General features: G+C 50.4%; 1 protein-coding gene across 1 annotated transcript; it reads right to left on the reverse strand.

Annotated features, from left to right (window-relative positions):
- Positions 1 to 3,807: 3,807 nt before the first annotated feature.
- Positions 3,808 to 4,623, reverse strand: LOC123185466 (uncharacterized). Its single transcript, XM_044597347.1, has one exon. It carries the CDS (start codon positions 4,498 to 4,500, stop codon positions 3,973 to 3,975), a length of 528 nt encoding a protein of 175 aa, XP_044453282.1. The 5' UTR covers positions 4,501 to 4,623; the 3' UTR covers positions 3,808 to 3,972.
- Positions 4,624 to 14,924: the final 10,301 nt, after the last annotated feature.

Consider the following 14,924-nt stretch of genomic DNA (forward strand, 5'->3'; position numbering starts at 1 on the left):
GTCGTACGTCTTCACGATCCAACCGATCAAGCACCGAAACTACGGCACCTCCGAGTTCGAGCACACGTTCAGCCCGATGACGATCCCCGGACTCCGATCCAGCAAAGTGTCGGGGAAGAGTTTCGTCAGCACGACGGCGTGGTGACGATCTTGATGAACTACAGCAGCAGGGCTTCGCCTAAACTCCGCTACAGTATTATCGAGGAATATGGTGGCAGGGGGCACCGCACACGGCTAAGGAATCGATCACGTGGATCAACTTGTGTCAACTTGTGTGTTTAGAGGTGCCCCTGCCTCCGTATATAAAGGATGGAGGAGGAGGAGGCCGGCCAAGGCAAAGGTGCGGCCAGGATAGGGAGTCCTACTAGGACTCCAAGTCCTAGTAGGAGTCCACCAAGAGGGGAGGAAGGGAGAAGGAATAGGAGGAGAAGGAGAGGTGGCCGGCCCCTTTTTCCCTAGTCCAATTCGGACCAAAGGGGAGGGGGGGCGCAGCAGCCTTTTTCCTCTTCCCACTAAAGCCCATCAAGGCCCATTACTTCTCCCGTAACTATCCGGTACTCCGAAAAATACCCGAATCACTCGGAACCTTTCCGATGTCCGAATATAGTCGTCCAATATATCGATCTTTACGTCTCGACCATTTCGAGACTCCTCGTCATGTCCCCGATCTCATCCGGGACTCCGAACTCCTTCGGTACATCAAAATGCATAAACTCATAATATAACTGTCATCGTAACCTTAAGCGTGCGGACCCTACGGGTTCGAGAACAATGTAGACATGACCGAGACATGTCTCCGGTCAATAACCAATAGCGGGACCTGGATGCCCATATTGGCTCCTACATATTCTACGAAGATCTTTATCGGTCAGACCGCATAACAACATACGTTGTTCCCTTTGTCATCGGTATGTTACTTGCCCGAGATTTGATCGTCGGTATCCAATACCTAGTTCAATCTCGTTACCGGCAAGTCTCTTTACTCGTTCCGTAATACATCATCTCACAACTAACATATTAGTTGTAGTGCTTGCAAGGCTTATGTGATGTGCATTACCGAGAGGGCCCAGAGATACCTCTCCGACAATCGGAGTGACAAATCCTAATCTCGAAATACGCCAACCCAACATCGACCATTGGAGACACCTGTAGTACTCCTTTATAATCACCCATTTACGTTGTGACGTTTGGTAGTACCCAAAGTGTTCCTCCGGTAAACGGGAGTTGCATAATCTCATAGTCATAGGAACATGTATAAGTCATGAAGAAAGCAATAGCAACATACTAAACGATCAGGTGCTAAGCTAATGGAATGGGTCATGTCAATCAGATCATTCTACTAATGATGTGACCTCGTTAATCAAATAACAACTCATTGTTCATGGTTAGGAAACATAACCATCTTTGATTAACGAGCTAGTCAAGTAGAGGCATACTAGTGACACTCTGTTTGTCTATGTATTCACACATGTATTATGTTTCCGGTTAATACAATTCTAGCATGAATAATAAACATTTATCATGATATAAGGAAATAAATAATAACTTTATTATTGCCTCTAGGGCATATTTCCTTCAGCTACCCCCATCTTGCATGCGTAAGGGCCTGGACTCGATTGTCATGCTCACCGGCTGAACCATCTAAAAGCATCATAATGCATGCATCTTCGACAACGCTCAACCATCTGTCATGCCATGATCAGCTCAATCAAGGAGGAGGCATAGCGTTGGGGAAAGGAAGGCACCCGCAGCATCGATTGCATCATCCCTGTAACTTAGTGACTAAATCCTTTGGGCTGAGCAACCCTTTCCTCCTACTCTAGGGCATCTGCTACTATGCTTTAGTGCGCACGTAGTATGGATATCCACCCCTTGTACTCTTTTCACTCTCTATAAATGAAATGATACACTATATGTGTATTTTTTTTAAAAATGCCCATCAATTATGTTTTTTTACCTTGAGTACTTTTTTGTTGAGTTGACCTTGAGTAAATATTTAAGGTGTATGAGAGTAGCTTTCATTTACAGGTGAACCTTGACTGTAAGAGTTTTTTTTAGAAAAGAAGGAATCACACCCGGCCTCTGCATCTGGAAGATGCATGCGGCCATATTATTTATTATTCACAAAGACTTTACAAAGAAATTGAACAGTAAGCCCGAGGCCACCATCTAGATGACACCTATTGTTACTCCTATCCTCTTGATGAAGGTGTGCCGAATGTCCGAGCCAAATACCAAACAGACATCGCACAAAATCCTAACATCTAACGCCGGATGCCCCATGCAAAGCCACATAGGCGGGACTGGGTAACACTCCAGTCCGGCGCACTCTCAGTAAGTACCACACGCACACGCTGCAAAGGACCGTCACCTTCGTCTTCCCTCGATCCATCCTCAAAGCATGTACTGACGTATCGACATTGTCAGGCATGTCTGCCATCGACGCCACCACGACGCCAGACAATGTCGACCTCCTGCGCGTATCCATCGCCACACATCTGACGCCAAGCCTTCACCGCTCTATGCCACTGAGAATCGCCACCATGAATATGTAGAAATAAACACCGCTCCACCGAAGAAGCCATCCGCTGGTCCCTCGAGCCCGAATGCAACTCCAAGAATGCCGCCCCCAAGGGGGTAATGACACATGAATGTCGTCGTCATCCGATCAGCTGATCTAGGGTTTCCCCCAGAGGTATTGGGTGGGGTTGGGAGCTTCACCTCGATGATGCCTTCATGAAGGAAACGATGATAAAGGCATCGTCATCACTGGCTCCGACCAACGACCGAAGACCAAGTTTTCACCTGGATCCGTCCCAAGAAATCTACCCGACAACCTGTGCATTGTCTCGACCGCCTTCAAAGCCCCAGATCTAGCTGCCTAGATCCGGCGACCAACCGCAACGGCAGTGTCACCGTAGGAGCCCTGACACACCGGTCACTGCCTGAATGCGCCACCACTGGAGCCTGGGAGGAGGGCCCCCATCCCACCTCGCCAAACCGCGAGAGCCGCCGAGATGGATCCCGCACACTCATCACCGTCTCTGATCTGAATCAATTCGCAGCAAAACCACGAGATCGGCGATGCAGATTCGCCTTGGATAGGGGCAATGCCACGCCATGCCGCCGCGGGAAGCCCGAGCTTCACCCGCCGCCACCTTCCAGGGCCGCCGCCCCGGGATCCAGCCGCCGCCGACAGGCCGAGCCGCCGGCCACCGCGACCAAGGCCGCCATGACCCCGCGAGCCCATGGAACAGCCGGCGCCACCAGATCTTCCTTGGAGCCTAGTAGCTGCGCCGCCCCCGCCTAGCACCACGCCGCCGCCTTGCGCCGTCGCCTAAGCCGCCGCGCCGCCGCGACACAGATCGGGGGAAAGCGTCCCGACGCCATGGGTGACCCGCCTCACCGATCTGGCGCGGGAAGGAAGAGAAGAGAGCCTCCGCCGCCGCCATCAGCCGCCTGGGGCTACGCCCGACGACCTCCTCTAGCAGCGGCGAAGGGGAGGGGGAGGATGGACGTGCCCGGCGGCGGGGGCTAGGGTTTCCACCCGAGCCGCCCTAGCGGGAGGGCGACGTGGGGGTAGCCACTGTGATAGCAAGAGTGGACCCATTGACTGTAAGAGTTGAAATTAGAATCTTTTGGGATAAAAACTACTAGTTGAGTTACGTTATGATTTTGAGTGTAATACTGAAAATGGTATTTTTGTATGGTTTGTTTATGTGATTGGTGTTTGTTGTGTTTCAGTTATTGAACTGTCTCTATGCAGTATCTCAGTTCTCAATTTCTCATGGAACGAAACAGATCAGATTGAACGCGTGAGAGATGATTTGCTGCGATTGTTCCAGTACGGGAAAGGCAAGATTTATCACGACCAACGTTAACGGAAGGAGAGGAAGAACTCGAATGATGTCACAGAGGCACTAATTTACAGATCAATCTGGTCGATCGGCTCCTCAAAGTGCGCTTGATTTCCTAGTCCTGCGCCACGGCCGTCGTGGCGCGTGATCCCGCGGCGCCGGCGACGCATCGGCCACCGGCCTCCGGGTGCATGAACAGCTTGAACCTCCCGTCCTCCTTGCATGACTGGAGCAGCTCCTGCGATGGCAGCCGCATCTCCCGCAGCACGAGCCGGCCGTCCTCCCGGTGCGCCCGGAGGGTCAGCCACGGCCGCCCGCCCTTGCCGATCACCGATATCGGCGGCGGGAACGCCCTCCCGCTCCTCGTCCGCCTCGGCATCACGAACCCTTGGTCGGCTTCGTCGTCGACTTCCTGGAGGTGGTGTTGCTGCCTCTTGCAAGACTGGGCCCAGCCTTCGACCGCGGCGTCGTCGTCCATGGCGACGTCGTCGGGGTCTAAGCTCTCGGCCCCGAGCGCCTCGGTGAGGAGGTCGGAGAAGGGGTGGAGCGAGGACGGTGATCTCAATGATGGCGCGGGACGGGGGCGCCCGGAGGGCCAGGTGGGGGCTAAGTAGGGCGGGAGGTGGAGCGGTGGGGGCGCCATGGCCGAGTGGACGGACGAACGGTCGTCGCGCGCAAGGGGAAGTACAGTGGTGGTGGTGGACGGCAGCGTACGCGACGTACGTACGTGCGGCAGCGGTGGCCGGCCGCCGGCTATATATCCGTAATCGCGAGATGGCAGTTAAGATAATGGCGCCGATCGAGCTGATCGAGAGCGGGTCTCCGTGGGGGTCGGTGGTGCGCGGCCTCGGCTTTTGCGCTCGAGCGGGCGCATGCATGGCGATATGGCACGGATCAAACGCGAACGGTAGGGGCCACTTGAGACACCTGGCCTCTCTCGGCTCTCTATCCGCAGAAACAGTCGTTTGTTGAATGTTGGATAATCTGATCCGAACTAATAGTTCGGAACTTCATCTAGTAAGGACATTTCTAACCAATTCCTAATAGGTAATGGAGTGTCTAGTGAAGTAAAACTTACATCATTAATTTTTGGTTGGACCTAACCGATTCCTTGTTATATAACGGAGTAAAAGAAATTCAAATGCATTTCATTTTCGGCCACCGACATATTTCTTTGTTATTTTACTTCATTCAACCACATTTTGATACTCCCTTCATTCCATAACGTAGTGCGCCCACGCTTTTCAAGATCTAAGTTCGACCATAAATTTGACCAACAAGACCGACTGCGGCGGGGGTAAAAATTATACCATTGAATTCGTATCGAAATATGAGTTCGGTGGTATAATTTTTGCTCCTGCCGCGATCGGTCTCATCGGTCAAATTTATGATCAAGTTTAAATCTCGGCAAGCGTGGACGCACTACATTGTGTAATGGAGGGAGTACATTGAAGTACATAATTCACCAAGTCTTCGCTACGAGAGCAAAACCAAAGAAAACAAAAACCATAATTAGACATTTTAAAAGATATCCAACGTCCATAACTCCCCCACTAATTGGATTAATACCTTCTCTATGTCTTCATTGTTGATCTGCCGCTTCTCAAGCTTGCACACTTCTTCTTCTTCTTCAATTCTAAAGAAGTAGACGTTGCTTCGCATATAATTTTATCTCTAGTATCTATTCTAGCAATGAGTGCACGAGCATCTATCAAATTTCGTGCTATCAACACATCGATGTATTCTTCTTTCCAATACCAAAACTTGTATCCATCGTACACACAAATTTGAGCAAACAATGAGCTACTGAAATTGTGCCGAATCCGATGAACAACTGAATCAAAGCAAGCACATACCCCATCTTTTTTGCACTTGAAGAACACCCATCCGGGATGTTCCGGCATGGTAGAAACTCGATGCACCACCTGCCGCAGGCAGTCATCGCACTTTATGACTGACAATGGTTAGCCAATGAGCCAATGGGCCAACGCCGAGCCTGGATGACGGTTGGGCGTGTCTTTGTCGGCGAACCGCTCACGGGAGAGATTTGAGTGACTTGAGGCGTAGCCTATACCCGCATGCGGCGTGGAGGCGTTGCCGGGGCTGCGCTATCCGGTTCCTGGTCAATCCATGGCAAGGCGCAGCCGCCGGTGGCCGGAAGCGCCAAATCCGGCGGCGGTGGCGGCAGCCGCTGATCCACCGGTTCTGCGCGGGCGACGGGATGAGAAGGCATAAATCCAAGTGGCGGGGGAGCCTACAGAGCGTCCGTGGCGGCGGACGGGTGCTGGCGGGGGTTGGGAGGGGCGGCGTCGGCGCAGATGCGGCAGGGGAGGGGAGCGGGGAGGCAGCGAAGGAGAGACGCGGCTTTTACTCGGGCGCCGAACAATGGAGTAAATAAGGGAGATTCGTCGTGGCTGAGTATAATTTTTACTCCACTGATGTTGATTGAGGATCGGCTAGGTGCTGTTTAGAGGAGTAAACCCGAATTTCTACTCCTCTAACCGGTTATAGGGGGTCGGTTAGAAATGTCCTAGTTACCATTCTACCAATGACACATATGGTGTCCAGCTTCTTTTTTTGAAGAGATGTCCCACTTCCTTTTTTGAAACATGGGGCAAAAGATTTGCCCCTTTTCATTAATTAAGAGAGGAAGAAGTCCGACAAAGTTTCAAGACAAAGAAAGAAAAATAGCCCCCCACCAGGGGTGCATGACACACCATCTTTACTCTCCCTGCAGAATGTGCCCCCAATATTTCGCACCCGCGGCCGCCCAAGTCCCCCCGCCCCCCGCCCCCCCCCCGTATGGTGCGAAGGAGGATGATTGGGGGTGCGTACTTGCTTCGGAAAACCCGTGCGTTCCTTTCATCCTAGATTGTCTTGCATACTAGCATAGTGAGGGAAGGCATTGTCCTTCCATGGATCCTTTGGGTGAAGACCATGTCGAACCACCAATCTTTGATGCTCCTGCAGTTTGCCCAAACTAAAACATTCAAGATGATGAGTTGAAGCCAATCCTTCATCAATCCCCATAGTCTCAACGTGTAGCAATAGTTGAAAAGAAGATGCTCGACGGTTTCCTGCTCCCTCCTACAAAGAGGGCAAGGGCCACAATTTGGCCATCGACCCCCTCCGGGCCAAATGGCCAACCATCCAAATCTTGTTTTCAATTACTAACCATGCAAGGAATTTTACATTCGGTGGGCAGGTCTTCCAAACTACCTTGCGCATTTCAAAACAAATGATGGATAGAAACTGCGCATTGTAGTCGGAAGAGGCAGTGTATTCTCCTAAGGTTGTATGCTTCCACAAGATGGAATCCTTAGCATGTTCGTCGGGCGGAGACCGTGGAGTGAAATCCATAGCGCCAGAAATTGTCTCAGGTGTTCAAGAGAGGACGCGACCACAAGGTTGATTTTGCTAATCAATGCGTCATTATGCAGAGCCTCCCTGACTTTCCACTATTTACGCGATGATACCTAAAAGTTCAGGGGCGCGATGTCCATGGGCTTGCACCTATTTAGCCACGGGGATTCCCAAAAGGGCGCACGAGCACCGTTGCCAATGGTGATGGTCGTGCACACGTAGAAGAAGTATTTGTCCTCATCATCACATGGATTACCCAAGCCAACCCACAACCTTGTTGGCTCGGTCCATTTGATTTAGAGCCACCGCAAGCAGAGAACTCAGCAGAATTTCTCTAAATGCAGCACCCCAAGTCCCCCAAGGTCCTTGGGTCTGCAGACACGCTCCCAACTGACTTTGCACTAGGCCCATCTGACAAAGGAAGGGTCGCTCAATTTTGTTGATGTTGTTCGGGGTGCCCTGGGGGATGGGTAGGGTAGTAGCAGTGAAAACACACTATCAGGTTCGATTTAACCAGAACAACTTGGCCCGGAGTTGCAATATATCTCCCTTCCCATGGCACAAGTCTTCCCACAACTTGATCCTCCAGGTATTGGAAGTCGGTGTGTCTGAGCTTCCACATCGATAAGGGCAGCCCCAAATATTTTAGCGGGAAGGAGGCTCGCTTTGCAGGGAGCCCGTGGAGGATGGCACCAAGATTGTGGTTCTAGCACCGAACGGGGACGACGGAGATCTTCGAGAAATTGGTGCAAAGGCCAGTAACCTCCCCGAAGCCTTTCAGAATGGTAGCAAGGTTGGTCGCGTCCTCCTTGACAGGCTTGACAAAAACTGCCGCATCATCAGTGTAGAGCGAGGTCCGGAAGGTAGACATGCGTCCCCTAATCTTGTGTAGCATCTGTGCCTGGTGGCCAAATCCAGAACTTGCTGCAGCGGGTCGATGGCAATAGAAAATAATAGTGGGGAGAGCGGGTCACCCTAGCGGAAACCTTGTCCATGCGAAATTGGAGGACCCGACACCCCATTTACGAGGACACGAGAGAAGGATGTGCGAAGGAGCGCTGTAATCTGGTCCCGGAAGATGCTCGGAAACCGTCTCCGCTGTAGGAGGTCCAAAATGTCCTAGCGCACAGAGTCGAAAGTTTTGCAGATATCAAGTTTCAATGGGAGTGAAGGTGTCTTGCTCTTGTTGAGGCATTTAACAAGATTGCACACGTACATGTAGTTGTCATTGATGCTTCGTTTCTTAACAAACGCACTCTGAGCATTGGTGACCAAGTGATTGCTTGTATCTGCATTGATAATTCCCTGGAGAGGAGGGGATGATGTAGCACAACAAGGGTAAGTATTTCCCTCAATTATGAAACCAAGGTTATCAATCCATTAGGAGAACCAAGCAGCACTATGTAAACATCACCTACACACAAACCATAAAAACTTGCAACCCAACATGTAAGAGGGGTTGTCAATCCCTCCTCGGTATTGAGATAGATTAAATTGTATGAGAGTGGAATAGATATAGCAAAAATACAAAATAAAATAAGTAAAGAAAAAGTGCAGCAAGGTTATTTTGGATTTTTGGATGAACAGATCTGAAAATAAGATGATAGGAAATAGACCCAGCGGCCGTAGATTTCACTAGAGGCTTCTCTCGAGAAAATAGCATATGGTGGGTAAACAAATTACTGTTGGGCAATTTATAGAAGAGCAAATAATTATGACGATATCCAAGGCAATGATCATGTACATAGGCACGCTACTTCTTGAGCTTGCATTGATTTTTCCCTTGAAGAGGAAAGGGTGATGCTGCAAAGTAGAGATAAGTAGTTCCCACAGTTAAGAATCAAGATACCAATCCAGTAGGAGGCACAAGCAAGTCCCCAATATATGCACTTGCACAAACTAACAAACACTTGCACTCAACGCGAAGAAGGGGTTGTCAATCCCTTCACGATCACTTGCAAGAGTGAGATCTAATAGAGATAGATATAAAAGATAAGTAAAAGGCAAAATAAAGTAAACACAAATAAATTGCAGCAATGCATTTTTTGGTTTTTGGTTTTATAGATATGAAAATATATGATTGATAATAGACCCGGGGGCCATAGGTTTCACTAGAGGCTTCTCTCTTGAAGAAAGTATACGGTGGGCAAACAAATTACTATTGAGCAATTGATAGAAAAGCGCAAAGGAATGACGATATCTAAGGCAATGATCATGAATATAGGCATCACGTCAGTGACATGTAGACCTGCTCCCGCCTGCATCTACTACAATTACTCCACACATCGACCGACTCCTACTTGCATCTAGAGTATTAAGTTCATAAGAATAGAGTAACGCCTTAAGCAAGATGACATGATGTAGAGGGATAAACTCAAGCAATATGATATAAACCCCATCTTTTTATCCTTAATGGCAACAATACAATACCTGCCTCGCTACCCCTTTTGTCACTGGGTGAGGACACCGCAAGATTGTTTTGGGAATCGTTTCATGGAAAAACAAAAAAATTCTACGCACATGCAATGATCTATCCATGGAGATGCATAACAATGAGGGGAAGAGTGTGTCCACGTACCCTCGTTAACCGTAAGCGGAAGCGTTTCACAACGGGGTTGATGTAGTTGAGCTTTCTTTGCGATCCAACCGATCTAGTACCGAACGTATGGCACCTCCGTGTTCTGCACACGTTCAGCTCGGTGACGTCCCTCGCCTTCTTGATCCAGCAAGACATCAAGGTAGTAGATGAGTTCCGTCAGCACGATGGCGTGGTGACGGTGATGGTGAAGTAATCTCCGCAGGGCTTCACCGAAGCACTACAAAAATATGACCGGGGGTGTAAACGGTGGAGGGGGTGCCGCACACGGCTAACAATTGATTTGGTGTGTCCTAGGCGCCCCCTCCCACATATATGTAGGTGGGAGGGAGGGAGGAGCAGCCAAAGGAGGCGCCCAAGTAGGAGGTATCCTACTTGGGATCCCTCCCAAGCCGCGCCCCCTTTTCTTATTTGGAGTGTGGGGAAAGGCAGGGGAGGGTGGCGCCTCCCCTTTTCCTTTCTCCCACGAGAGGGAAAGGTAGTGAAGGAAATATGCCCTAGAGGAAATAATAAAATTTGCTATTTGTATTTCCTTATATGTTTATTATTCATGCTATATCGTATTAACCGAAAACTTAGTACATGTGTGAATACATAGAGAAACAGAGTGTCCCTAGTGTGCCTCTACTTGACTAGCTCGTTAATCAAAGATGGTTAAGTTTCCTAACCATAGACATGTGTTGTCATTTGATGAACGGGGTCACATCATTAGAGAATGATGTGATGGACAAGACCTATCAGTTAGCTTAGCATTATGATCATTTAGTTTTATTGCTATTGCTTTGTTCATGACTTATACATATTCCTCTGACTATGAGATTATGCAACTCCCGAATACCAGAGGAACACCTTGTGTGCTATCAAACATCACGACGTAACTGGGTGATTATAAAGATGCTCTACAGGTATCTCCGAAGGTGTTTGTTGGGTTGGCATAGATCGAGATTAGGATTTGTCACTCCGTGTATCAGAGAGGTATCTCTGGGCCCTCTCGGTAATGCACATCACTATAAGCCTTGCAAGCAATGTGAATAATGAGTTAGTTGCGGGATGACGCATTACAGAATGAGTAAAGAGACTTGCCGACAACGAGATTGAACTAGGTATGATGACACCGACGATCGAATCTCGGGCAAGTAACATACCGATGACAAAGGGAATGGCGTATGTTGTTATGCGGTTTGACCGATAAAGATCTTCGTAGAATATGTAGGAACCAATATGAGCATCCAGGTTCCGCTATTTTTTATTGACCGGAGATGTGTCTCGGTCATGTCTATATAGTTCTCGAACTTGTAGGGTCCGCACGCTTAACGTTCAATTGTATTATGAGTTATGTGTTTTGGTGACCAAAGTTTGTTCGAATTACCGGATGAGATCACGGACATGACGAGGAGTCTCGAAATAGTTGAGAGGTAAATATTCATATATTGGAAGGTTATATACGGACACCGGAATGGTTCCGAAGAGGTTCGGGGATTTTTCGGAGTACCGAAGCCCCCCCTCGGGAAAGTTAATGGGCCTAATGGGCCATAGTGAAGAGGAGGAGGAAGCCACAGGGAGTGGCGCGCGCCCCCCAAGCCCAACCTGAATTGGACAAGGGGTGGGGGCGCGGCCCCCCTTTTCCATCTCCCTCTCTTCTCTTTCTCCTTTCCCCCTTGTCGGTGTCAAAACCGGCGGATCTCGGGTAGGGGGTCCCGAACTGTGCGTCTAAGGTTGATGGTAACAGGAGACAAGGGACACAAAGTTTTACCCAGGTTCAGACCCTCTTGATGGAGGTAATACCCTACGTCCTGCTTGATTGATATTGATGAGTATGGGGGTTACAAGAATTGATCTACCACGAGATCGTAATAGCTAAACCCTAGAAGTCTAGCCTGTCAGATTGTGATTGCCTCTATGGACTAAACCCTCCAGTTTATATAGACACCGGAGGGGCCTAGGGTCGTACAAAGTCGGTTACATAGAAAGGAAATAGCACATCCGGCCGCCTAGCTTGCCTTCCACGCAAAGGAGAGTCCTATCCGGACACGGGAGGAAGTCTTCTATATTGTATCTTCATGGCCCATTAGTCCGGCCCATGTTACATAGGTCGGACGCCCGAGGACCCCTTAATCCAGGACTCCCTCAGTATCCCCTGAACCAGGCTTCGATGACGAGGTGTCCGGCGCGCAGATTGTCTTCGACATTGCAAGGCGGGTTCCTCCTCCGAATACTCCAAAACAGCTCTCGAACACAGAGAACGTGTCCGGCTCTGTAAAACAAACACCACATATATCCGCAAAGAGTATAATATTTTATGAGTCCGATCCACTGACAACTTTTGTAGCATGACATCATGTCATAGCCCGGTCATTATTTCGAACCGTTTTTTAGCCTCCCGCTACATTGTTCAAGATGCGGTTTTATCGGCACGTCTTGTCAAAGCAGAGATCGTGTCCCCTTATTACAGGATTCTCATCAATACAGGTGTGGTTAACCCAACCACGCTGCCGGCATGACCCTTGGGGAATAGGCGAGTTTTAAGGCGAGTGGGGAGGCACTTGATATTCATTGCCTTTATAAAGGGATAAGGATTCACCTCTTTCACCCACGCGCTCTTCCTCCCTGCCCATCCATTCTCGAGCTCCAACGCCCAAACTTCTATCCTTTCCGCCTCCAAGAAGCACTCCAGCCATGTCCAGATCTGAAGCGCAAGGCAAGTGGATGGTGTCCTCCGTCAAGGAGAAGGACATCACCAGGCTCCGGGAGGCCGGGTACCTAGCCCAAGAAATCACCCATCGGCTTCTGGCCAAGGGACAGATCGTCCCCACCCCAGAGCCCCATGAGAGGGTTGTGTTCATCCCTCACTTCGTCCGCGGGTTGGGATTTCCTCTCCATCCATTCGTCTGCGCGCTCATGTTCTACTACGGACTAGATTTCCACAATCTGGACCCCAACTCCTTCCTCAATATCTCGGCATTTATTGTTGTGTGCGAGGCCTTCCTTCGTATCCCTCCCCACTTCGGACTGTGGTTGAAGGTCTTCAACGTGAAGCCGAAGGTGGTGGATGGCCAACATGCAGAGTGCGGAGGCGCCATGGTGAGCAAGCTGCCCAATGTCACATGGCCAAAAGGTACCTTCGTGGAGACCGTCAAGGGGTGGCAATAGCAGTGGTTCTATGTCACAGAGCCTCGCGATGCCACTTGGGCCGCGGCTCCCGAATTCCAGTCCGGCGCCTCGATGCGGCTCACCTCCTGGCTAGAGAAGGGCCTAGACTAGTCTGCATCAGATGAACTGACATCACTTCAAACGCACATCAAGCGCATGGTGGACAAGAACGTCAAACTTGTCAACGTGATCCAGGTGATGCTCGCTCGCTGGATCCTACCGTGCCAAAGCCGGACTTGCCACTTATGGGAGTTCGATCCGGCCAAGCACCAGACCCTGCAGCAGTTCTTCGGCACTACGCACGAAGACATCTGGAAGGTGCTCTTCAAGGCCAACGAGACGTGGCCGGCGACGACCGAGGACCGCGGGCATGACCTGGCCCATCCCGCTAGTGCGGTAAGTTTTCCGTATTTCAAGGTGTACCCTTTACTTGCATACTCAAAGAAGATGTCTAAGCTTCCCTATTTATTGTTTTAGGGCTGGATGAAGAAGGTAGAGCAGATTCAGTGTTCGGCTCCATTGCCTGAAGAACCGACTATCCCGCGTCCGACGAAGATGCTGGTTCCGGTGCCCTATCAAGCACCGGAGGAGAAGGCCAAGAAGAAGGCCTAGGGGACCAGGGGTGGTCTCCGCCATAAGGGTACTTCGGACGCGACGTCCGAAGATGCCGACACCCACTCCCCTCCCACCACCGACAACGAGGAAGAGGAGGAAAGCGATTCTCCCCTGACGGGGCAAGGAAGAAAAGGGCGGCCTCCACGCATCTGGAGGCAGAGGTGTCCAAGAAGGGGAAGGCCTCCGCCGCGGACAGACCCACGTGGGACATTGACAGCAACTCCGAGTGGCGCCCCAGGGATAAGCCCCTGGCCGAATCATAAGTACTCAAAGATGCACACAAATATCCAGCTCCTTTACTTTATAGTTTTAACATGTTGAATCATGCACTTACAGTCCGGCTTGTTTCAAACTCGAGCGATCCTCATCTTCGGGAAACTCGTTGGATTCGAAGGTAATGGACAGTCGGTCCGTTTCGGCGGCCTCCTCTCCCAAAACTGTGGAAGACGCTGAAGTGCTGTCCCGAAGGACACTCCCGGCTCAGGGGGAGGCCCAGGAGGCCGTCACGGTGGTGCTAGAGGATAACACCTCGGCCGCCGAACACATGGGGGAGCATATCCCCATGGAGACTGGCGATGGAGGCCACCTCCAATTCGGCCCCCAGCCGAATACGATATCGGAGACCTATACGGCTCCGGAATCCGGCAGGCAGCCTCCTTCGAAAGAAGGAGGTGCGCCAATTCCACCGGTGACCTTTGTCCATCCAGAGGCACCAGATACTCTATTGGAAGCGCTGCGAAGTGCTTCCATTGTTGAGGAACACCGTACCCTCATGGGTACGGTGGTCGAGAGGGTTCAGTCCGCCAAGAGCAGACTGACCGAAGCCTGCACAAGCCTTCTAACAGGCTTTGAGGTAAGAGACGCATTTGTATAAAAATAATGTCATAGTATAGACAGTAGCCCCTGAGATTCTCTCCGGTGTTCGGAAAGAAAAGCCGGATAGAGGATCAAGTGATTTTCGCAGGAGACTAACTAAAATGTCTTATGTGAATAAGCAGGCATCGTTGCTGGCTGCAACCTCTCATGCTACCGAGGTCTCCGGACTAAAGCAGAGTCTGGAGCGGGCCGAGGAAGAGCTCGGCCGTGTGAAAAAGCAGCTGGAAGATAAGCAAGGTATGCAATGACCTTGTGTATATCCGGAAAGGATGAATGTTTTTATACTGACATAGTGCCATGATATTTATTAGGGGCGGCGACCGAGGTGGAGGCCCTCAAGAAGGCACTGGCCGAAGCCCAGGAGAGAGCGGCAAAGGAACAAGCCGCCCGTGAAAAGCATGAGGCCAGGGTCGGTGAGGTCCAGCAGGAGCTCCAGGACGCCATGAAGAAATACGAGTCCTTGGAGC

The sequence above is a fragment of the Triticum aestivum genome, chromosome 2A (assembly GCF_018294505.1).
Source record: "Triticum aestivum cultivar Chinese Spring chromosome 2A, IWGSC CS RefSeq v2.1, whole genome shotgun sequence".
Lineage (NCBI taxonomy): Eukaryota > Viridiplantae > Streptophyta > Magnoliopsida > Poales > Poaceae > Triticum > Triticum aestivum.